The sequence below is a fragment of the Halichoerus grypus genome, chromosome 6 (genome assembly GCF_964656455.1).
Source record: "Halichoerus grypus chromosome 6, mHalGry1.hap1.1, whole genome shotgun sequence".
In the NCBI taxonomy this organism is placed as follows: Eukaryota; Metazoa; Chordata; class Mammalia; order Carnivora; family Phocidae; genus Halichoerus; species Halichoerus grypus.
In genome coordinates, this window is record NC_135717.1 from 175,565,415 (window position 1) to 175,588,367 (window position 22,953).

The 22,953-nt window shown below is 51.6% G+C and overlaps 1 protein-coding gene across 3 annotated transcripts; it reads left to right on the forward strand.

Annotated features, from left to right (window-relative positions):
- The first annotated feature begins 387 nt into the window (after positions 1-387).
- GTSE1 (G2 and S-phase expressed 1) lies at positions 388-21,575 on the forward strand. 3 transcript variants are annotated; one of them, XM_036072827.2, is made up of 12 exons: positions 388-1,223; positions 1,805-1,907; positions 7,763-7,820; positions 7,923-8,532; positions 10,547-10,717; positions 11,337-11,463; positions 13,273-13,599; positions 17,016-17,088; positions 18,978-19,217; positions 19,765-19,969; positions 20,426-20,638; positions 21,111-21,575. In XM_036072827.2, the coding sequence occupies exons 2-12, from the start codon at positions 1,886-1,888 to the stop codon at positions 21,192-21,194; spliced, it is 2,130 nt and encodes a 709-aa protein (XP_035928720.1). In that variant the 5' UTR covers positions 388-1,223; positions 1,805-1,885; the 3' UTR covers positions 21,195-21,575. The 3 variants fall into 3 exon arrangements, with proteins under 3 accessions (XP_035928720.1, XP_035928719.1, XP_035928721.1); XM_036072826.2 differs by lacking the exon at positions 388-1,223 and adding an exon at positions 1,327-1,485; XM_036072828.2 differs by lacking the exon at positions 388-1,223 and adding an exon at positions 1,490-1,528.
- Positions 21,576-22,953: the final 1,378 nt, after the last annotated feature.

Below are 22,953 nucleotides of genomic sequence, written 5' to 3' on the forward strand. Positions count from 1 at the left end.
AGTGGAAAGCCAAAGGCTACAGAGGGAGCCCTGGGATAGAAAAGAGGCGTTGGGGATGCCAGGACAAGACAAAGGGGATGCAGAGGGTAGGCTGGGCTCTTTCCAAGCTGCTAGATTCCCCCCAGACCCTCTCCCCACCTCCTGCCCCTTCAATATCCAGCTCCCACTCTCTCAGCTCTTGCGGGGGGGCTCATCCCTGGGCTGTGTAAGGCTGGGGGACATCACATAATGGAGACCCCACCCTGCCTTTTAGAGGCTCACAGTCTCACGGGGAGCTGGACTCAGGAGCAGAAGTGGAGAGGGACCACAACAACATGGGGTGATTGGTGTGGATGGCATGAAACCAGAGACACGGGAGTCCAGATGCCAGCCAGCATAGAAGGCTTCTTGGCATAGGTCCTGGGCCCAGGATGGCTGCCCCCTGGACAGCTCTCCACCCAACCTGCCCCAAATAAATAGCTCATTATTGTCCCTGAAAATGGTGCTCTCCCTCTGGAGTTCAGACCTTCCCAGAGCAGACTGTATGGGGCATCCCAGCCTCCTCCTTCCCACATCCTCCTACAACCACCAGTCCCAGATACCTAGAGCAACGGCTTCATGACACTGTGTCCTGAACGGAGCCCCTCATTTCACACTCCAGGCCACGACGTGGGTATTATTTATACCTGGTTCACAGTCCAAGGTTCAAGTGAGGTCGATCTCAAGCTGCCGCTGATTGACCTATTCACCAGTCAGTCCTGCGTGTCGCTCAGATCCGGAATCTTGTTCCAACGTGTGCATTCTCCCATGTGGACTCCATCACCTGGCCACCGGACCTGCGCACCCCTTCAACCCGCCCCCCCCCCATCTTGCCCTCTGAACAAATCCAGGTCCCCAGCGGCTCTAAAGCCCAGGGCAAGCTTCTGCCACACCTCCGGCCATGCTCAGGCCCTCATCACTGTCCCCCGCCACCACTCAGCTTCTCCTGCTGCAAGGGCACAAACCGGCGTCACCCTGGGCGCTGGTCCGGGCGGGGTCCGGGTCTTCTTACTGTATTGGCAACGGGTGCGTACTGCTTTACAAAGCAGACAGGTGCACGTATTTCGTTTGGTCTTCCCATCAACATCTACGCTAGGAATTGAAGCCTCTGTATTTACAGATAAAAAGCTGGGATCGGAACTTCGTCCCTTGGCACGCGCAGCTACCCTGAAGCCCAGCTGCCAGAACACAGCACGGCGCCCCAAGTAAGCCCCCGCGGGCCTCTGCGGACCCACCGCGGGCGCGGGGCGGAGCCCGGGCTTGCTCAGCCCACCGGCGCGCGGAGGCGGTGCGCACGGGTGCCGCCCTCCTCCTCCCGGCGGCTCCGCCCCCAGCCCCCAGGATGCACCGGGCGCGGCGACGTTGCGGAGCGCCTTCAAACCGGCCAATCGGCGGCCGCGCCGCGCCCGCCGCGCCGCGTTTAAATTCCAGGCCGCGCTGGGGCCGCCGGGTGTCGCCGTCGCTCGGGTGAGGGGCGCGGTGGCTCGGACGGGGTCCACTCACGCGTAAGGTGGGGGCTGTCCCGAGCGCGGGGAATTCCGTTGTGCTCGGCCGCGGAGGACAGACCTGATCAGGCCCCCGGAGCTCCCGGCCTGGGGGCGCGCGGCCTCGGGCGGTGCGGCGCGGGGGGTCTCGGCTGCACCTCCCGTGGCCTCCGGCCGCCATTCCCCTCCCTGACCTGGGCGCGGCCGCCCGCTCCCTCTGCTCCCGTCGGCACCGGGGAGTGACGGAGCCGGGGGGCCTGGGCCCCGACACCGCTTACCTGCTGACCCCGTCCTCTCCGCAGACTCCCTGGCAGCCCTCGCCGTGGAAGGAGGACGCGCCGACGACGCGCCTTCAGCCAGCCAGCCAGCCAGGAGAAGCAGAGATGGATGTTCCCAAGGAGAATGGTACGTCCTTGTCGCCGCAGCGCCGTGGTTCGGGGAGCTCGGTGAAGGTGTAGGTCGAGTTAATGCTTCTGTGAGAACTTAGTCCTGTATTTATTCCGCTCACCCTGTGCCCTGTGCCAGTGAAGCTCATGGTCCCTGTCTTCAAGCGGCTTGCATCCATCCAGCGTCTTTAGTTTTCGGTTTTCTGCCTCCCATTCCCCCCAGCTTCAGATTTCCATCATAGCAGGGCTTCTTTCCAGTCCGACTTGCTGTGTATACCCAGTGCCGGGACACTGCCTGGCACTTTGTAGGCACTCAGATACGGGTGGGGTCGAATTTGATGTTTCCTCTTTTATTCATTGCTGGTTCCTGTTTGCTAAGGTTGTTTAGAAGCTTTGTGACTTTCCTGCCTTGTTCTGTCCCTGTCTGGCTTGAGCGTCAGGGTGAGAATACAGCCTCAGGAGATGAGTGAAGGGCCATACCTTCTTATTTTTCTCCTAAAGCGTGTTGACATCCTTGTATCCTTTGCTCCCCACAACATCCATGTGGGGCCGGTGGACTGGGTATCCTTGGCACTCCATTCTGCTAAAACGGTCCTCGGGACTTTGCCGGTTTCCTCACTTCTTCGTTGTATCTAGAAAGGTATTTGCCGCTGCACCCCTTTCTCCTTCCTGCCTGTATCCTCACTTTCAAATACCAGTCCCTTCCATGTGCATGCAGAATTCCCACTGGCTGCTCTTGAGGACTTCACCCCCTCACACCCCCAGCCCCCCTTCGTAGCCTTACTTTGTGCCTGTCCATTTGCTCATGCTCATCACTGACATACAAATAGAAATCCTTCCACCTCTCTGGCTGGTTTTTCCATCTCTTTGCAGGCTCCTCTTCCTCTGTTGTCTTCTGAAGCTAATCTTACCCAGGACTTGGTCTAGGGTCTCTTTGTATCCCCCATACCCCAGGGGCCCTCAGACGTTCCCATGGCTTTAAGCTCAATCTGCTTTGTAGTGGTGCCCACATTTTGTCTCGAGCACAGTCTTTCCCCAGAGCTCTGGATTCCTATATCCACCTGCCTCTTTGGCATCTTCACCTGAATGTCTTGCACTTCAAACTCAATGTGCTCCCCTCCCACCCCATTCTTAGCCTGCTCTTTGTTCTCTCGTGGAAGTAAATGGCCCCTCCATTTACCTAGCTGTCTAAGTTGTGAAGCAGCCAGGTTCATTCAATCATCCTTTACTGCTATTTCCACCTTCAGAATATATTTGGATCCATCTATCTCTTTCCAGCTCCACCCAAATGCCACCACCTTTTGCCTCAGCCCCATTAGCTCACCTCCACCTCCTTGTGCATTTTTCACTTTGGCCAATGTGTGCATTTGTGATTTCAGTAGACACTGTTTGTTCCTTTCTGATACACTACACAGCAGCCAGGGTAACCTTTAAAAACACAAGTTAGATCATAACCCTTGTGCTTAAAACCTTCCATAGCTTTCTGTAGCACTTTGGATAAAATAGAAGCTTCTTGCCATGGCTTGCAAACCCTCCAGGATCTGACCCTGCCTGTTTCCACTTCCCGCAGCCTCTCCCTCAGCCACCCAGCTGCCCCTCCAAAGGCCACCAATGTCTTTGGTCTCTTTGATCTTCCAGACCTGATCTGTGCAAGAGCAAACCGTATGTGTACATTGTCAGCCGATTGCCCCCTTTTTTTTTATAGCAGATGGAACCCTTTGCTGCATCTTGCTTTTGGCACCAATTTATCTTGATGATCTTTGTATATCAACGCATGCACTATTGCTGTTCTCTTTCTTTTTTTTTTTTAAGATTTTATTTATTTATTTGACAGAGAGCACAAGCAGAAAGAGCGGCAGGCAGAGGGAGAGGGAGAAGCAGACTCCCCGCAGAGCAGGGAGCCCGATGTGGGGCTCTATCCCAGGACCCTGGGATCATGACCTGAGCTGAAGGCAGACGCTTAACCGACTGAGCCACCCAGGCGCCCCTGCTGTTCTCTTTTGTACCTATGTAGTGGTCCATCTTGGGGGGTGGGGTGGAGGGGGAGGGGGGCTGTAATTTCTCCCATCTGCTGTGGGTGCACGTTCGTTTGTGTCCAGTGTCTTGCTGTTTCAAATGCTGCTGAAGCGAACATCACTGTGACTGTGGGATGTCCACACACAGTCTTCTTGCTGGGCGGGAGGACACGTGCACCTCTTATTTTGTAGGTGCTGCCAGGCAACCTGGTGACGCCTTCCTGAGCGCTATGTGAATTGTCTTGTTCCCCACAGCCTCGAACATGTTTTACCAAACTCTGTGATTTTTGACAACCTGATAGGTGAAAAGTGGAATCTCGGGGTTATTTTTCTTTTGTTTTATTTTATCAGTTATTTTATCTGTTCCTATCATTTGTCAGTTCTTCCATTACATCATTGGTTGTTTTCTTAGCAGTTTGTAGGCAATGTTCATAAATGAGCCCTTTGAGATGTGAGCTGCGAATACTTTTTCCCCTGCTTATTGTTTCTTTAACTTTGCTCATGGTGATTGTTGCCATGCAGATTTAAAATGTTTTTTTACATACTGTACTATTAGTCTTTTATGGCTTCCAGTTTGGTCTCACAGTTAAACCTCTTGTCTCCAGGTTATAAAATAATTTCTTCATGGTTTCTTCTTGTTCCTTTTTTCTTTTTTTAAGATTTATTTATCTATTTTGAGAGAGAGAGCACGCACGACAGCGTGCGTATGAATGAGGGGAGAGGGAGGGAGCGAGAGAATCTTAAGCAGACTCCACATGCATTGAGCGCGGAGCCCGATGTGGGACTCAAGCTCACAACCCTGAGATCACGACCTGAGCTGAAATCAAAAGTCAGTCGCTCAACCCACTGAGCCACACAGGCGTCCCTTCTTTTTCCTTTTATATATATTTTCCCTTTTGAATACACCATTTCCCCCTTTAATTTGATGTGCTACTTTTACGTTATACTAAGTTTTCTTTATATCTGTCTTGTGTATTTGTTAGGTTTATTCACGGGTATTTAGTGGTTTTTGCTGCTATTGTAACGAGGTCTTTTTTTTCCATCATATCTTCGAACTGTTCTTTGTAGATATGAATGCCATCAATTACTGTGTGATAATTTTGCCCTCAGGCACCTGCTTTTATCCTTTCACTACTTGTAACAGTATTTATTTGATTTTCTTGTGTCTGTAATCACAGCATCTGTGTACTGTGATACTTTTACCTCCAGATTCTTTCCTTTGTCTGATCGTATTGGTTAGTGTACCCAGAACAGTGTCCAGGCTTGTCGTGAGAGCAGACATCATGGCCATGTGCCCGGCTTTCATGGAATTTCCTCTTTAGATTTCCATTAAGCCTCATGCTGGTTTGCGAGTTAATTTACATATAGGTGGTAGTTTTGGTGCTGTTTATCAATATTTCCACTGCTTTTTTCCCTCTTTTCTACTTTTTTTTTTCCTCTTGAGTATATGGTATAATTGTACTTGTCTGCCCACTTAAAGTTGGATTCGGCTCAAGTGACTTGCAAGGTGGCCAGTGAAATGGGAATGCTGTGATATGTGTCACTTCTAGGTCTTTAAGAACTAGTATGGAATTTGCTGTTTCCCCTTTCTTTAGCACAAAGGCCAGGCTCCATCAGCCTGTGTTCTGCAGTGAGGAGGACGTGGAGCAGGGCCCAAGCCTCAGCAGATATAGAGTTTGAGTGAGAAATACACCACTTGAGATTCAGGGCTTGTTTGTTACTTCAGCATAAGTTAGCCTGTCCTGACTGATAAAGTATATTTGCTCCTGACTTTAGAAGGAATGCTTCTGATAGTATCCCATTAAACCTAATTTTGGCTTTTGGCTGGAGAGAGATACTTCCTTATATGATCAAATGTATCTATTATATATCTGTTGCTTTTTATGAAGAGCTTTTAAGGTCAACAAGGTATTTTGCATTTTTTCATATGTCTTATTAGCATAGATGGACATGATGTAGGGCTCTCCTTTTAGATCTAGTAATATAACAATCATGTTACTAGATTGTGTAAAATTAAACCATCCTACAGTCCTGAAGTCCTGAAACAAACTTCACCTAGTCATGATATATTCTTCTTCTTTTAATGTGTTGGTGGATTCTGTTACCTAATGTTCCTATTTAGGATTTGTATGTTATGAGCCTGGTCTGTAGCTTTCTTTACTGAGCTAACTCTAGAGCTTTGGGATATGGTTATGCTTGCTTCATACAAGGAAGTTGAAAGGTTTCTTTCTTCTATCCTGTGGAGCAATCTAAATAATTTTGGAATGATACATTCTTGAAAGACTTGACAGAATTATCCTGCGAAACTATCTGGGACTTGTGCTCTTTTGAGGACAATAGCTCTTGAATAAATTTGTGCAGTTATTTTATGATAATTGAACTATTAAGATTTTTTTCCCTCTCTTGAGTCAGTTTTATAAATAAATCCACTTAAGTAATTTAAATACAAAAAATAGTGTTTTCTAGAAAATTAGGCATTTCAGCCAAGTTCTTAGGTTTATGGGCATGGAGTTGAGCAGGCTGGCTTATGAATCTTTTAATTTCCTCTCTCTCTGGTTATTTCTTTTTATTTCATTTGTGCATTTGTGCTTTTACCTTTTCCTTGGTTGGGTAATTAAGAATAATTGAAGTGACTAATTAGGACCTAATTAGGATATTAGTATATTTTAAATTTTTATAATTTTAATAAGCATGCTGCATTGTTTTGTAGGATCAAATAAGAAGTGATTTGCGAAAGTGCTGTATAAACTTGATAGTATGGAAATACCCGCTCAGCGCATTTCGATAATTATTTGCTAAGTGTCCAGGCCCTTAGCTGGACGTAAGGGAATTTGTGAGAGCGTTAGACATTTTCTAGCTTGGAGGAGCTTACAATCTAGTTGGAGCCCAGAAGGGTAAAGGGACATTACAGAACAGCAAGGCAGTAGAGTGACAGAGGTCAGGTCTAGGTGATGTGGGGAGGCCCTAGGGAGGAACGGGGGTGGATGGGGTGTGAGAGCTGGGGGGGAAGAAGTTGCCCAGGAAAGAGATCCACTAACCTGGAGCCTGAGGTTTGTTAGAGGGAGTCAGGCTTACAGGCCGGGCTGGTGAAGGAACTATGGTGAAAGTGTGGATGGGCAGTACAAAGCGCAGTTTCGTCTGGGGTTTCAAGGTGGGCTCTAAGAAGAGATGGTCGTCAGCAAATATGGATGGAGTCCCAACGGTGCATTTGAATAATACTGAATTTGTTTTTGAAAGAAGAGTAGGTGTTATATAGTTTGTAAGCAAGGAATTTTTTTTTTTTAAAGATTTTATTTATTTATTTGACAGAGAGAGACACAGCGAGAGAGGGAACACAAGCAGGGGGAGTGGGAGAGGGAGAAGCAGGCTCCCCGCCGAGCAGGGATCCTCACGCGGGGTTCAACGTGGGGCTCGATCCCCGGACCCGGGGATCATGACCCGAGCCGAAGGCAGACGCCTAACGACTGAGCCACCCAGGTGCCCCTGTAAGCAAGGAATTTAATTCTGGGGGACCTGAAGCTGATGGTCTTTTGGAAATGGTCTATATCTGAAGATGACTTATCTAGCCTTGAAAAACTAGTTGAATGACTTGGTGAATGCATGTTAGATTATATCTTAAAGATAAGGACTTGAACTTTTGGGTCAGCTTAGCAAACACAGAATTGCTGATGCTTTTTTAAAAAGAAAACAAAAAAATTTGATAATCTAGAGCCCTTTATGATAATGTGACTGTTAAAATAATGATAAGGTACACTTTGGAGAGTGAAATATTGTCATTGTTTTTATAGCTGTAGGGACTGGTGATGTTTTCTCTTTGTCAGCTCCAACCCTCAAATAATGCTGGACTTTTTCCCCCCAGACATTCTTCTCTTAGCTGATGAAAAATTTGACTTCGATCTTTCATTGTCCTCTTCAAGGTAAACAGATGAGTTTTCTTCCCTTGCCTTGGGTTTAATCACATTCAGTAAAGTCTTTCATTTAAATGCCATTGTCATTAATAATCCTTTTATTTAAAACAGTGCAAATGAAGATGATGAAGTCTTCTTTGGACCCGTTGGGCATAAAGAAAGATGCGTTGCTGCCAGCTTGGAATTAAATCATCACGTTCCCGAAGAGCGTCTTTTGCCAGCCTCGGAAAGTCACTTCACCTGGAGTCCTCTCCCTGGGGAAAAATTCGTGGAAGTGTATAAAGAAGCTCACTTATTGGCCTTTCAGATAGAAAGCAAGAGCAAAAACAAGGCCGCCCAAGATGTCACAGCTGAAGACCTTTGGAGCCAGGGCGTGGAAAGATTTATACAGGAATCAAAATTAAAAATAAGCCTATTTGAGAAAGAAAAGGAAATGAAGAAAAGCCCCAAGTCACTTAAGAGGGAGACCTATTACCTGTCAGACAGCCCCTTGAGGGACCCGCCACTTCGGGGAACCCAGACACCCTCGGGCATGGTCCTGCCAAGCGCTCCTGCCCAGACACAGGGGTGTCCACACTCACCCCACTCTTCTTTGCCAGTGGAACCAAGTACTGCTCACCCTCCAAAACAGGCAGGGACTCAGAAAAAGGTCATCAGCAAATTGGTGCGGCCCCGAGCTTTTTCTGTGAGAGGGAAAAACATTCATGTGGCCACGGAGCAGGTAGACACATGCATGTCCCAGAACATCTGGCTGGAGAGCCAGGTGCCCCCTTGCGTTTTAGCCCATTTGGTTTATGGCCCTAATGGAAACTGTGACGGGAAGAAACTTGGAAATGTAGCTGTGCTGAGGACTCAGAAGTGTAGGAACAGAGAGTCCATGAAGAGCAGGAACAGCATGGAGAGCTGGGTTTGGGGTGGATATGGACGGGGGCGGGGCTACCTTCCTCTTGTGATGACTTAAAAACACCCCCTCCTAAATGCCATTTGAAATTTTTCCTTTTGCTTTGTTACAACGTTGGATTTTCTACTTATAGGGATTTCATGTGCATTAACAAGCAACTTCCAAAAATTCCCTCTTGGAATAGCCACTAGTCATCTTCCTTAGCTGTGAATTTGTTTAGATCGCTTTCCTCCCAGGAATTAAACGGATGAGCTGTCTTGGGAAGTGGCAGTGGGCAGGCAGGCCTTTGGGGTACGGCTAGCCAGCTCTGGTGCACTGGGGCTCCTGGAGGCTTGCGGGGTAGGGCACTCAGGTAGGGAAGGTGTCAGAGGGTGGCTGCTTCTAGGCTTTGCTGCTGCATCTCTGCTCAGGGGAGGAAGCCCTACTTTGAGGAGAGCCAGCGGGTCGGGGCCCGCCGTGTGCCGTTTCTCAGTTCCGCTGCTAACCTGGGCCCCAGGCCTCCGCTCTATGAGCCAGTTACGGAGGAATGGTGCTCTGTGGGGTCAGTGCAAACCACCCAGCAAGGGCCTAGGAGCTCCTTTTCCCTCTACGAGCACAACTTACGTAGTGCATGACTCCCTGCCCTCAGAACCCAGAGCCGATCCGAGCTCACAGCTTGTCTGCCCCACTGAAGCCTGAACAGGAGATCTGCCGGCTGTCTCTTCCCCTAAATAGCTGGGGCCGTTCCTTTAATCATACAGGCTCCCTTTGCTGGAGACCGGATGTAAATTTCTAAAAGTGACGTGTCTAGAATGAGTGACACGGGTCTTCTGTGTCGTATATGGACCCAGGTAGGGATTTCTGTATGTGACAAACAGGTGGACTCAAGCAATCAGGAGATGCAGTATTAGTAGATAATAGGACATAGTATAACATGGACGACCCTTGAAAACGTGCTTAGTGAAGGCAGCCAGACACAAAAGGTCACATGCTGTATGCTCCCATTTATAGGAGGGGACTGTGATAAGCAAACTGTAGAGAGGGGAGTAGGGTAGTGTCTGTCTAGGCGGGGGGCTGGTGGGGGTGGGAAGTGACTGCTAGTGGCTAGCAGTTTCCTTTAGGGACAACAGGAATGTTCTCGGGTTGTTGCTGGTCGTACAACACCGGGAATATGCTAAAACCATGGACACGTACACTTCCAAAAGGCGAATTTTATGTTATGTGAGGCATATCAGTTTTAAAATGCTGTGAAGGAAAAAGAAAGTAGTTTCAACACTATGACTTCATGAGCTGCTACTGCTTCTTAACAGCTGGCCTTGTCATCAGGGGCTATTTACATAAACGGGTTAGTTCCATGAATGCCCTTGTATCTAAATATTGTCAGACATGTATTCTTTGACTCTGTTGTCCAAAGAAAAACGGCTTCCAGCACTCTTCCAAGAAGATTTATTACAACTAAGCAGTGTCTCTGCTAGAAGGAATGACCTTTTAATGAGTGATTCCTTTCCATACAGCATTTAAAAATTTTTGTTACTAGACCAGTTTCCTCATTATCATCCTTAAATAAGAATCCTGATTGAGGACTAGCTTTAGAGGATCTCTCTCTCCTGTTAATGATCGGTCTTAGTATTATTCTGCTCTGTTTTTAATGAGGAAGCAAACGCCATCATCAGTTTTGTCCATGGTAATTTGGTGCAGGAAGTGAGCTGCTATATTCACTTCAATCTAGTTGATGAATGGAGGAACGTGTATAGCATGGGGAAGAGAGATGGTGCTTGCTCTACATCGAAGACTTGGTGCTTCTGTATGTTGTTAAAGACCAGACAGCTCTCACATTTCATCTTAAAATTTTCAGCCTAGGAAAAGGATACCAACCAGTCCTTCCAATATGAAAATCCTCAATGAAAAGGAATCCCACAGGGATGTGCCCCCTGACAAGTCCAGTGCCGCCCAGGAGCTCGCTCGCTTGCCAGCTGGTGGAAGCCACTTGGTCCAAGGCAAGCGATCGCTCCCTGTTCCAAACAAGGTGGGTCTGCCAGGGCTGCAGGCAGGCGTGGCCTGTGAGCAAAGCCAATACAGGGGCAGCGCTGTACACATATAATGTGTCTTCGACTAACATCAAGTTTAGGAAGGTTGAAAATGGGATTGGTGTGAGGCAGCTTGGTGAAAGGCAGCGCGGCCTGGCCGCGGACTGAGGAAAGTCAGCATCTCTGAGCATCTGTGTCTGCCTCACTCCCTGCTTCCTTCAGACGAGATGGGAAGTCAGTGCTTCGACACCGCACTCACAGGCAGGGGGACAACCGCCCACAGCTCTGCTATTTCTTTCCTGGCGTCGTGGTTAAACTGAGCTGTGCGTAAGAACCACTGAAGTACTTGTTAAAATTGCCAGAAGCTGGGCCCTGCAGCTCTGGACTCAGTGGGCCGGGGTTGGAGCCCAAAAATCTGCATTTCAGCAAGGTCCCACGTGTTTCTCATGCAGGGTTTGAAGACTACACTTGAGCAGTACTGCTTGGCCTTTTCCTTTACATTCAAGATGATCATTATTAAATTATTAACAATTATTTATAAACCCTATTTTTGCATTAAAAAGTAATGGGTAGATCATGAACTCTTTGATGACTGTTTTTTTTAACATTTTGTTTCAGTTGGGGCTGAAGAAAACCCTGTTGAAACCGCCTGGTTGTGCTGGAGGTCTTTCAAGAAAGTTCTCTTCCTCTGGGTCCGTTTCGGCTGTGATTTCCAGCGCATGTGCTTCTCCAGCAGCCGGCAGAGGTAAGGCCAGTGGGGATCTCCGCGCCCAGACCCACCCATGCCCAGCGAGGCCAGGCCCCGAGCGCTGATGTCCTTCTGAGACCGTTTTCGCAGAAGCACTTAGACTCCGCAGAAGGTTCTGGAGGGTTTGCTGTGGTGTGGGGCAGGGGCCATGGGGTCAGGGTCCCTGCCCTCACGGCGCTCCCCCTCCTCCGAGGAGAGACGCTCTCAGGCTGGGGGTTTTAGTTTAGGGTGGCCTGCACAGTGCCCGAGCTGGTGTATGCTCCCGGTGCCAGCGAATGCACAAGGACGCGGAGACCGGCCCGTGGATGTGTAATCAGACACAGGGTTTAAAAATAGGACTGTTCCAGATCATTTAGGGCATATGACCCTTGTAAACTTGGCATTTATTTAAATCCCCACACCCAAACATGATGAAAATAAGGCTAAGTTGTCATCTTAGCAAGCCGTGGGCGCCATCTAGTGGTAAAGGGAAGAAGCCCTAGTGCGCTGGGGGGAAAGGCCACCTTCCAGTCCCTTCAGGACTCACCCCTCTCGTCCTGTGCTATTTGCTGTGTAGACGTGTGTGGATTTTGTTCACAGAATGTGACAGGTTCACAAAATGTCAATTCTGGAATCAGACTGATGTGATTTGGAGTCCCGACTGCCCGGTGGTGGTGAAGAGACCTGAAGTTGTTTCCGTAACTGGACAGACGGCAGGATGGTGTCCCCTGCCGTGCTGTCACGGGCTTTAGAAGGAGTGCTCGAAGGGCCCGCCCCGGCGGCTCTGGCGCATGGCCCGTGATCGGGGGGCGGAAAGGGAGTTCTGTCAGATGAGGGGCGGTGAGGTCGTGTGGCTGCCGCGTGCAGGACATCAGCACCATTTTTACTGAGGATTGCTGCAGCGCTAACTCGGAAAGGCTGTGAGACGACGTTGAGTGGGCCTGACGGGGTGTGTGTGTGTCTCTCTGCGTCGTGCGCAGACGGGCCGGCGTGTGGGGAGCAGCGCTGTAAAGCCGGCGTGCACCGTGTGCTGTGGGCCGTGGCTCAGGCTTTCTCTTCGAGCGTTTCTGTAGGAGGCTTCCCAGGCTGACGTCTTCGTGGGGCATATTGGCACCTGAGTACTTTTCGCCCGGGTTTATCTTCTTTCTGTTTTAAGGATTTTATTTATTTATTTGACAGAGACATAGCGAGAGAGGGAACACAAGCAGGGGGAGTGGGAGAGGGAGAAGCAGGCTTCCCGCTGAGCAGGGAGCCCGACGCGGGGCTCGATCCCAGAGCCCTGGAATCATGACCTGAGCCGAAGGCAGGCACTTAACGACTGAGCCACCCAGGCGCCCCTTCTTTCTGTTTTAAATAGTGCCTGTGATTGCTATGACCCAGCCTCCTTGGGATCTGAAGGAACCAACCCGGTTGACTGCACCTTCTCTCCCTGTCCCCTCCCCACCTCCCTGACTAGAGGGGTGGGGCGTGTGACTACACTGTCCATTCCTGGCTGCTCAGCCAGGGCAGATGTCTGTTGACAAATCAGGGAAGACGGGAGAGCTTGAATTTACATATACTTACATACATCTTGGTAATGTGTCTAGAATTCGTACCGTAGAACACACTCAGCTAAGCCGTGAGCAACCAAGCTTGTCCTGTGTTTGAGGACATTACCTGACGGGCGGACAGAATGTTGCTCACAGGTCCTGTTTCATCATATGCAAATCATCATGATCGAAATAATTTTCCTCACTTGAAAACTTTTTATGTGTTTGTTAAGTAACTTCATAATTTAAAAATGACATCAGCTTGAGTGATAGCCAGATTTTGTGTCTTCTCTTCCAGCTAGATCCAGTGAACCTGCAAGTGTTCCCGCGGGCAGTTCCCTGCCTCCGCAGGCAGGCCCTTCGGGTGCCCCCTGCAAGCAGAGCAAGTGGGCCGCGGTGGCTGAGGTGAAGGCGGAGGCTGCCAAGGCGCCCACCCCAGCAGCTCTCGTCCAAGCCCGGACACCGGAACAGGGAGGCCTGGGGCCGAGCTCCGGCTCCACCTGGTCCCAGCCCTCTCAGTTGAATACAGCTGGGAGTGTGAGAAGGCGTGACTCCTACCTACTCTGCAGGACACGGGCCGTGCCCACCCCTACAAGTCAATTTAAGATCCCCAGGTTTGCTACTGGTAAGGAGTGGGTCACTTTTCATATGGTTTTAAAATATTGAACAGATTCTATATAATGTTTTTGGCTTTCTTTTTTCTTTTTTTTCCAAAGACTTTATTTGGGAAAGAGAGAATGAGAGAGAGAGAGAGAGCATGAGTGGGGGAGGGTCAGAGGGAGAAGACTCCCTGCTGAGCAGGGACTCCAGGATCATGACCATGGCAGTCGCCTAACCAACTGAGCCACCCAGGCACCCAGCTTTCTTTTTCCTTTTTTTTTTTTTTAAAGATTTTATTTATTTATTTGACACAGAGAGAGAGAGAGAGAGAAAGCACAAGCAGGGGGGTAGCAGGCAGAGGCAGAGGGAGAAGCAGGCTCCCCACAGAGCAGGGGGAGCCCGATGTGGGACTCGACCCTAGGACCCCGGGATCATGACCTGAGCCAAAGGCAGTTACCTAACCAACTGAGCCACCCAGGCGCCCCAGCTTTCTTTTTTCTTAAAGCACTTTAAATGTGTTGTTCTAGCATCTTCTAGCTTGCACCATTTCAGATGAGAACTTGGTGGCATTCTTGTCTCACAGTCACTCCCCTTTGTCCCATCACTGCTCCTGCGCTGCTCTCGGAAATTCCTCTTTCTTATTCTTTTCAGCATTTTGATTATTATGAATTTCAAGGTGGCTTTCTTTGGGTTCATCCTTCTTGGGAATTCTTGAGCTGCTTTGATCTGTGGATTGATATTTGTATTAATTCTGGGAAAAAAACTTTGCTGTTCTTTCTTCAGATTCTTTTTCTTGCTTCCCTTCATTTCCTGGGACTCTAATTACAAGTATTACAGATCTCTCGATGTGGTCTGTAGGTCACGGAGGCCCTGGGTTTCCCCACCTGTTCTTGTGTTTCAGTTGGGACGTTTCAAGATCATGTCTTCGCATTCACATCTTTCTCAGCAGTGTGTCTAATCTGCAATTAAGCCCATCCAGTTAATTTTTTGTTTCTGATATTATAATTTCCTCATCTTTGTCCTAACAGTGTTTGTTTAAATTCTTTTCTTTTTTAAGATTTTATTTTATTCATTTGACAGAGAGAAAGACAGCGAGAGAGGGAACACAAGCAGGGGGAGTGGGAGAGGGAGAAGCAGGCCTCCAGCAGAACAGGGAGCCCGATGCAGGGCTCGATCCCAGGACCCTGGGATCATGACCTGAGCTGAAGACAGACGCTTAACAACTGAGCCACCCAGGCACCCCATTGTGTTTGTTTAAATTCTTGAACGTATTTATGATGGTTGTTTTAAACTGTTTCTTTTAATGCCATCTTCCCTGTCACTTTGGGGTCCATTTCTAGTGACTAAGTTTTTTTCTGGTGATGGTCACATTTTCCTGCTTCTTCCCATGTTTAATAATTGTTGATCATCTCTTAGATGGTGTAAGTTCAGACTTTTTGAATATCTGGGTTTTGTTATCCTGCTTTAAGGAGCTGAATCTTGCCCTGGAAGGCATTTAAATTGTGGGTCAACTTGATCCTTTAGAGGATTCTTTATAAGCTTTGATGGGGCAGGTCTTAAGTAGCCGTTTACCCTGGGGACCGGGCAGCCCTGCTACGAACACGTGGCCTGTCTGAGTCCCTGCCAAACGTGCTGTGTGCTCCCGAGGTTTCCGCCCTGGCCGGAAGGACGTGACAGTCCCCCAGCCCTGTGTGAGCGGTGGCAGTTGCCCCCGGTGGCTGTCTTCGCCATGGCCTTTCAGAGTCTCCCGCTGCATGCGTGCTGCTATTTCCTGTGCAGCCAGGGACTCGGGCTCCCTCCCCATTTCTAGAGCTCCTCCTCTGTAGCTCCCACCTGTCTAGGTCTGCCCCCCAAGTGCTCGCCCCTCCAGCCTCCTCTGATCAGTAAGGCTGCCGGGCTGGTGTGGCCTCTCCCGGTCTGCACCAGCCTGGTGTCCGGCAGGTAGCAGGTGGATGTTTGGTTGAGGTAAATTAATCTCAGAAATGTGTATAATGTGGAACGTTGTACAGAGCTGACTCCAGGGAGAGGGTAGTTGTAGCCTCTCCCGAGTGGATGTGCTTCCCAGGCAGCTGTTGGAAGTTTCCAGCACCGCCGGCCGGCGCAGGTGGCCTTTACTGCCCCGAAGCCTCCTCTGCCTTGTTCTTAGCCTCTCTTCCTCGTGCTCTAGTATGGCTGCCCCCGCTCCAGCCTTCCCACCGTCAGCAGCGAAGGCGGGGTCGGTGAGGAGGAGCAGGGTGCTTCCCGGAAGCTGCATGTGCCGCTTCCATCTCCGTCCCATCGCTCAGGCCTCAGGCATGAGACTGCGCTCGCCTGCCAGGGATGCAGAGACATGTTGTCTTCCCGCCTCGCTACCGTCTCTTACTGAGAAGAGGAGAGTGGCTATTGAACAAATACCAGCAACCTCAGCCAAGTTAGCAAACGAGGTGAGAGGTGAGGTGCTGCCAGCTCGCGTAGCGCCTCGTGACCGAGGAATGGTTCGGAGTAACTCTCCGTGCAGGGGCACCATGGGACAGGGCTTTAGGCCCTCGGCAGCTGCCTCCCCTGAGGGACGAGCAGGCCCTCGTGGTCAAGAATGGAAGCGGGGAGAGCCATGCGGAGGCCCTGCCGTGATGTGGACTAGAGATGGTGGTGGTGGGAGAGCAGGCGGCAGCGTGGAGAGGGGCCTCCGCAGGCCACCCGGGTGCTGCCTCCCGCCATCGGGAGGGCTCAAGGAAGAGCAGCCCTGGGGCGGAGCCCACGGGCCCAGCTTGCACCAGTTGAGTTGGAGATGCCACAGGGCTCCGGTGGGCTGTGTTGAGCAGGCGGTTGAATGTATGAGTTTGGATCCCAAGGGAGAAGCCACACCTGGAGACAGAATGCGGATTCCAGCAGAGAGCTCAGTGCGTTTGCAGAAGCGGGTTCTTTAGGGCGCCCCACGGCACAGGGCGTGGACTGCGTTCAGCAGCGCTTGCTTCCTTTCTTACCGGCTGCCCAAAGCCATGGCTGCCTTTCCTCCGGCGCCATCTGTCGCCGGTCTTGTCCTGTGCCAGTCCCGCTGCCTACCAGCTGCCACCCTCTGCCGCCCGTTCCTGCCCTCAGTGGCACCTCCAGCTCCCCCGGAATCGGGCTCTCCTTTCCTCGCAGCGTGGGGGCAGGGCTGTCTCGCGAGCACCTTTCTCATCGGCCCCGCATCAGACTGTTCCCATGAAGTCAGGGCTGGCGAGGCTGCGGGGAGCCACCATGCTGCTCAGAACACCCCGCTCTGCGTGCTCCCTCTGGAACGGGCAGGGGGTCGTGACACCAGCTGTCGTTGTTGAGGGGACACGGGGACCACATGAACAGGGCCCTGCAGCGGAGCCTTCAGTGTTTGAGGAGAGTCGCCCCTGGTGAAGAGCCCCAGACGGTGGGTTTATCACTTGCCTCACGTGTGACTGACTGCACACGCTTCCTCTCCTGCCCCAGGTGAGCCCCCGGACAGCGCGACGCCGAAGTCCTGCCGGGCCCAGAGACCGCAGTCCTGCACGTCAGCGGGGAGGTGAGGAGTCACCGCGTCCTTTGATTTTACATCACTCTGAGAAGGAACCTGCTCGTCTCTCCGAGCTTTCTCAAGCATGCGTGGGGTACCCCACAGCCTGGCCCCACTGGCCTGAGCTCTGGTCTGTCAGGGTGTGGCCTGGGCTCCCGAGGGCAAGTGTCACTTCCATCCACCTCGCAACAGTCGCAGACTTGCCATCTGCGGTGTAACATGCCGACTCTCAGGCCTGACCTGGTGGCAGAAATGTCCACCCCCACTGTTATAAAAGGGGGCTCTCATCTGTGCCATGGGTGCAAACCCTCGGTGTGGTGTCATTAGTCAGACTTGGTTTTGAATCCCGGCTCCACTGTCCCTGGTCTGTGACCCAGTGCAAGTTCCTGGACAGTCCTGACCTCGTTTCCTCAGCTGTGCAGTGGGGACGGGGCACACTCAGCACAGCAGATACTGCAAACAGTAAGAACACGCACACGCACACGCGTGCGGGGCCCAGGCCGGTGACCGTCCTCCCCCTGCCACCCTTTACTGCCATCTGCTGGGGTCAGAGGGCCCTTTCTGACGGCCTGGCCCCAGCGCGGCTGTGGGCACTCTGTCCCAGGGCAGGACCCTGTCCCAGCACTGCTCCACTCTGCGCACATCCACTGCGAGCGGAAGCGGAAGTGAGGACGCTCACCCAGGGGAGCAGCGTTTCCAGGGCCTGCGTGCAGCCAGGATGGGAATGCTGCTTTGCACGTGGGTGGGATGGGCTGGGCTCGGGGGGGATAGGTGGTAAGACAGGCGATGACTCAGACCCCTGAGCGGGGGCCCTAATCCTGGCCCTGCCACAGGCCAGCTTGCGCCATCTGCGAGTCTTTCCTTGGCCCTGGCCTTTCATTTACTTGAGTGTGAACTTGGGAGGTGCTTCATGGGTTGGGCGGATGCCTCCCCTTACGGCATTAGCCATGCTGTGAGTCTTCCCCTTCACACCCATAGCCAGACGGCCGCAGCCTGCCTCACTTTAGCCCTGTCGCCCGGTCCCCCACCTGTGCAACAGGACAGTAGTTCCTGCCTCCCAGGGTTACTCTGAAGATTACATTTGTTTGCACTTTTATCTGTTCTCACTGGAGTTCAGCAGTAAAGAGAGTAAGGCAGTGCTTCCAGAACTGCAGAGAGTGGCTGCTTGGCTTGAGAGCACCCCACCCTCCTGCCAGTGCCCCTGGAGTGATTCAGTTTTCCAGTTAATGTTAATTAAAGTTTGTTTTCAGACTCTTTCTGAAGCACGTAAAGATTGTCCTTGATGGATGGTGTGTCACCCGCAGCCCTCCTGCGGGCTGCACGTTGGGACAGCCCCGGCTTGTTTATTTTAAAATAGCAGCTGGCTCCACAGAGATGGGCAGGATTCACTGGCCGTCAGAGCCACGTGTATTGCCAAGGTTGGAAGGAGAGAGGTGTGAGAAATCAGCAGCAGCTGCCCTGATTTATTCATGTGTGCTCAGGTGTGATTCGGGTGCTCTTACCACTGGGAATAACTGGACAGGCCCGTGAGCCCAGGCTAGGCCCCAGTGTGGGTCTGCATTTCCTTCTGCAAATACCTACCCCATCAGCAGGTGACTTTTAGATGTCCTCTGAACGTCCCACGCAGTGCGTCTGCACGGCACCACCTGGAAGGTGCCATCACGTTTGGTAGTGTAGAGAGGCCCCTCGTTGAGGAACCAGAAGCCCGCACCAGGGCCTCCCAGGGGGCTAGGGCAGCCCTTCCTTCCCAGAGCAGACCTCCAACAGGCTTGGCGGGCTTGAATCTTTTATCTTTTATGTTGAAATCACAGGACTTTTTACTTCATTAGCATATTGGCTGAATGGATTTTTTTTTTTTTTAGTCATGTCTGCTGAAGACTCCAATTTTGTTTCTCCAGGGTTGTTGTCCAGAGCACTCCTGCTAGACGCTCATCGGTGGCAGCCCCGCAGAGCCTTGTAAGCAGTACGAGGACCCCCATGAGTACGAAGCACGTGTCAGCCCTGCCCACACCTGCCAGCCGTCGGCTCTCCGGCCTTCCATCCATGACCCCTAAAACCGTGCCCAGAGCTCTGGCTTCGCCTCTGTGTGCGCCTGCTCGGCGGCTTTCTTCTGAGCCGCAGAAAAAGTCTTCAGTGAGGTGAGAGGTAGAGGCTGCAGTAAGTTTGTCTCAGATTCCCAAGACCCCAGGTGATTCTTACACTGGAAAGCCTGCCTGGTCTGGTGGGTGAGTCACTTGTCGGGAACCAGCCAGGCCGAGGTTCATCGCATCTGCTCAGCAACGGCCACAGGAGCCTCTCAGTGGCTCTCTGAAGCGAGGGAGGGCACTTGCTTGATCCGCCATCATAGTCCCCACTGAGTGTCCTATCCCAGGTGGGCTGCCGAGCCGGGCAAGGCGGGAGAGCGTCTGCCCCGATCCCGTGTCTCTGTGGGTCATGGCCTCTCACTGGGAGGAGCCCTTTGGACAGAGGGCTCTGTAAGGTGCGCTCACATCCAGAGCTCTGGGGTCTGGTGTGGTCTTTGCGACTGGGTCCCTGGGAGAGTCCTGCGGTCGCTGTCAGTCAGAGCTGTCACAGATGGGGCTGGAACGCTGCACTTCACGCCTCCTCCAAAACTAGAATCCTAGCCCAACAAGCTAAGACGGACAGGAGTCCCCTCCTCAGATTTCCCATTTTTCTGTCTGGCAGAGCTGCACCAACGAGGGACACCGACAGCACGGCTACCTCTAGGCGCGAGGACTCGTCTCCCGACGGGTCCCTTTCCCCTCCGTCGGCTGTAGCACAGGCACTTAACTTTTCTCCAGAAAAGACTGGCTTGACTCTTTCAGAAAGTATCAGCACGGAAGTCGTGCTGGATGCAGCCCAGCCACCTGGAGACACACCCACTGGTGAGGTACGTGAGTTACCCTGGACGAGCGGAGCCTGCCCCCGCCGCGGGCCGACTCAGCACGGCGTTCCCCAGAGTCGCTCTCCGGGACTTGGTCCGTCGTGCTCGGGGCCTCTGGGGCCAGCTGTGCCAGAGAGAGGGGGTGAGGACCTCCAGCCTCCAGCAGGCACAGAAGCCACACCCCTCCCCTGTGTCTGACCAGAGAGGGCCAGGGCTCAGAGGACGGGAAGTAGGAAGCAGGGCAGCAGTGGGAGCGTCGGCGGGAGCTCCCGTGTGGGTTGCGGGCCGGAGGGCGGTGGATGGGCTGGGGCTGTGTGGAGGCGGCCAGAGAGGAGAGAACTCAGCACGGGCACACAGCCAGCTCCCCGCTAAGGCCCATCCTTCCCTGGGTTTCCTAGGTTTCCTCAGCATGGTTGACAAAAAGCTGCTAGAACTGCTTTTAAGTCTTGTGTTCTTGTCTAGGCTATTCTCGTGGATATCAAATTGGACCAACTGGCCATTACTCCAAAAGCTGAAAGCACAGCCCTCATCGACATCCCTCTCATTGACTTTTGCAATAGTCCAGAAGCACACGTGGCTCTGGGATCTGAGAGTAGACCTCTGATCGACCTGCTGATAAACACTCCAGACATGAACAGAAACACTGCGTCCAAGCCTCCCCAGGAGGTGGGACAGGTGAGGAGCAGCAGGAAGCTCCGTGGTGGCCTCGTCTCGGGTGGGCTCCGTTCTGGGTTTGTTCCTCATCCCAGGGTGCCTCACGGTGACCCTCGAGAGTGGCCAGGGAGGTTTCCAAAGTGACACAGCTCGGGGCACGCTCCATTGGTAGCATGAGCTTGGAATTCACCAAGTCCTGCTGTGGGATCCTGCCCAGGAAGCCCAGGGCTCTCTGAGGGCGGGTGTCACATCACCGCCACTCCAGGGTCCCCCAGTGCCTATTGCGTGACGAGGGAACTCCGACTTCTTTCGTGTGGCACTTCCTCCGTCCAACCTCTTAGACGGGACGGCTGCAGGATCCCTGTGCCCGAGCGGTGGGTGGTACTGAGTCGTGGCCCAGAGGACTCAAGGGCAGCCGGGTCTTCAGGGAGCCGACGGGCTGCGAGGGGCAACGTGGCCACGCCACTCACCTCCTGTCACTTCTCTCTTGCAGCTGATAGACTTGGCTTCTCCTCTGATCCAGCTGAGTCCCGAGGCTGACAAGGAAAACATGGATTCTCCACTTCTCAAGTTCTGAGAATACAGTCCTTTGTGTTTCACTCTTTCTAAAAGAACTGTCAGTCCTAAGATGGTTTTCAACCCTTAGAAATAAATCTAGGAGAAGTCGTTTTGGGGGAAAAAACCAACCCTCAGTGAAGGTCCCATGCCTGGAGGAGGGGGTGCTGCAGGACTGGGGGGTGTTTTGGGCCCCCGAGGCCACTGTTGCCCGTCAGCTCCCCTCTGTGCTGCCCTGAGCACTGGGCTGGAGCATGGAGTTGCAGTTGCTCCAGGTGAAGAATTTTGAATCTTTTGTATGTCAAATAGTAAGTGACTATTTTTAAAATTAAGTTTGTATGAAAAGTTAAGTATTCTAGATTTAAATTAAATTGTAAAATAAATGAAAATGTATTAAAACACAGCTTGGTTTTTAAGGTTATCTTGATTTTCAAACATGTGTAACTGTTTTTATTACTATCAGATTTAAGTAATCCAAACTTTTTTTTTTTAAGATTTTATTTATTTGTCAGAGAGAGAGCACAAGCAGGGGGAGCAACAGAGGCAGAGGGAGAAGCAGGCTCCCCGCTGAGCAGGGCGCCCGACGCAGGACTCAATCCCAGGACCCTGAGATCATAACTTGAGCTAAAGGCAGACGCTTAACCAACTGAGCCACCCAGGTGCCCCCTAATTTAATATTTTCTAAAACTTAGCTGGCTTGGAAGCCGCTGATCTGTATAGATACCTCATTTCTATAGTATAGAAATGTACAGAAATGTATAGAAAATTTCTCAGTCCTAGTTCAGTGGCCTCACAGCAGACAGTAGTCATGGGACCTGCATTTTTGGGCTCCCATCTGGTGTTTCCTGGCCGAGACCAGGAAACCTCGGTCCACAGAGCGCTGAGGGAAGCAAGCCAGGGGCCGTGCTTTGAGCTTTCTCTGGTTAAGGCCTCAAATGGAAAGGTGATTCCTATGCTATCTAGAAAAGGCAAGCATGCATCCTGGATAGCATTTCACCTGCAGAGGAAAGCTTCACATTTAAAGGCAGGAATGCCTGCGAGTATGAGTGCTGACTCTGGAAGCAGGGGCCTTGCTCAAGGTACACTCCCTGGCCAGGGGAGCAGAGAACCGACTGGAATCACAGAGGCCCACTCCTCCCTCGTCCCTGTTCCTGTGGGCAGCAAGAATGTTAGAATCCAATATTAATGCAATGGTCCTCTGATGTCTGGTGTGGCCCCTCAGTTCACAGGGGAAAACCCCAAACCTGGAATTGAATTGATTCATTCACATGCTATTTACGTTTTATTTATTTATTTTTAAGTAATCTCCACACCTAGTGTGGGCCTGGAACTCATGACCCCGAGACCAAGAATCGCACGCTTTTCTTACTGAGCCAGCCAGGCGCCCTGCATATTGATGGAGACTAATATAGGCAGGCTGCATTGCTCTCAGGGATGCAGTCGCGAGCAAAGCTCATGCATCCCCCCTACCTTCTGGGGGCTTTACAGTTTGGTGGGAGGGAGGGACATTAAACTCTTAGCTAATATATGATCATTAAGTGGGGTTCTGGCCATCCCATCCAAACCGAGGGGATGAGCTGGGCCTTTGGACCTTGGCCTGCTCCCTGGGTCTTCTCATCCAAGGCCCCTCCCCTCCCTTGGGCTGCCTTGGGAGCCACCAGGCTCTTCTTGGGGCTCAGGGGCATCACCCAATCCACAAGCACCCCCAGGCAGGACAGAAGTAATAGGATTTTAATTCTATTAAAAAGACATGCTCTGGGGGTGCCTGGGTGGCTCAGTTG

Coding starts and splice junctions, on each gene's coding strand:
- GTSE1 (XM_036072827.2), top strand. CDS start 1,886: ATGGATGTTCCCAAGGAGAATG. Junction 13,600..17,015: donor GATCCCCAGGTTTGCTACTG/GTAAGGAGTGGG, acceptor CTCCTGCCCCAG/GTGAGCCCCCGGACAGCGCG. Junction 20,639..21,110: donor CTCCCCAGGAGGTGGGACAG/GTGAGGAGCAGC, acceptor TCTCTCTTGCAG/CTGATAGACTTGGCTTCTCC.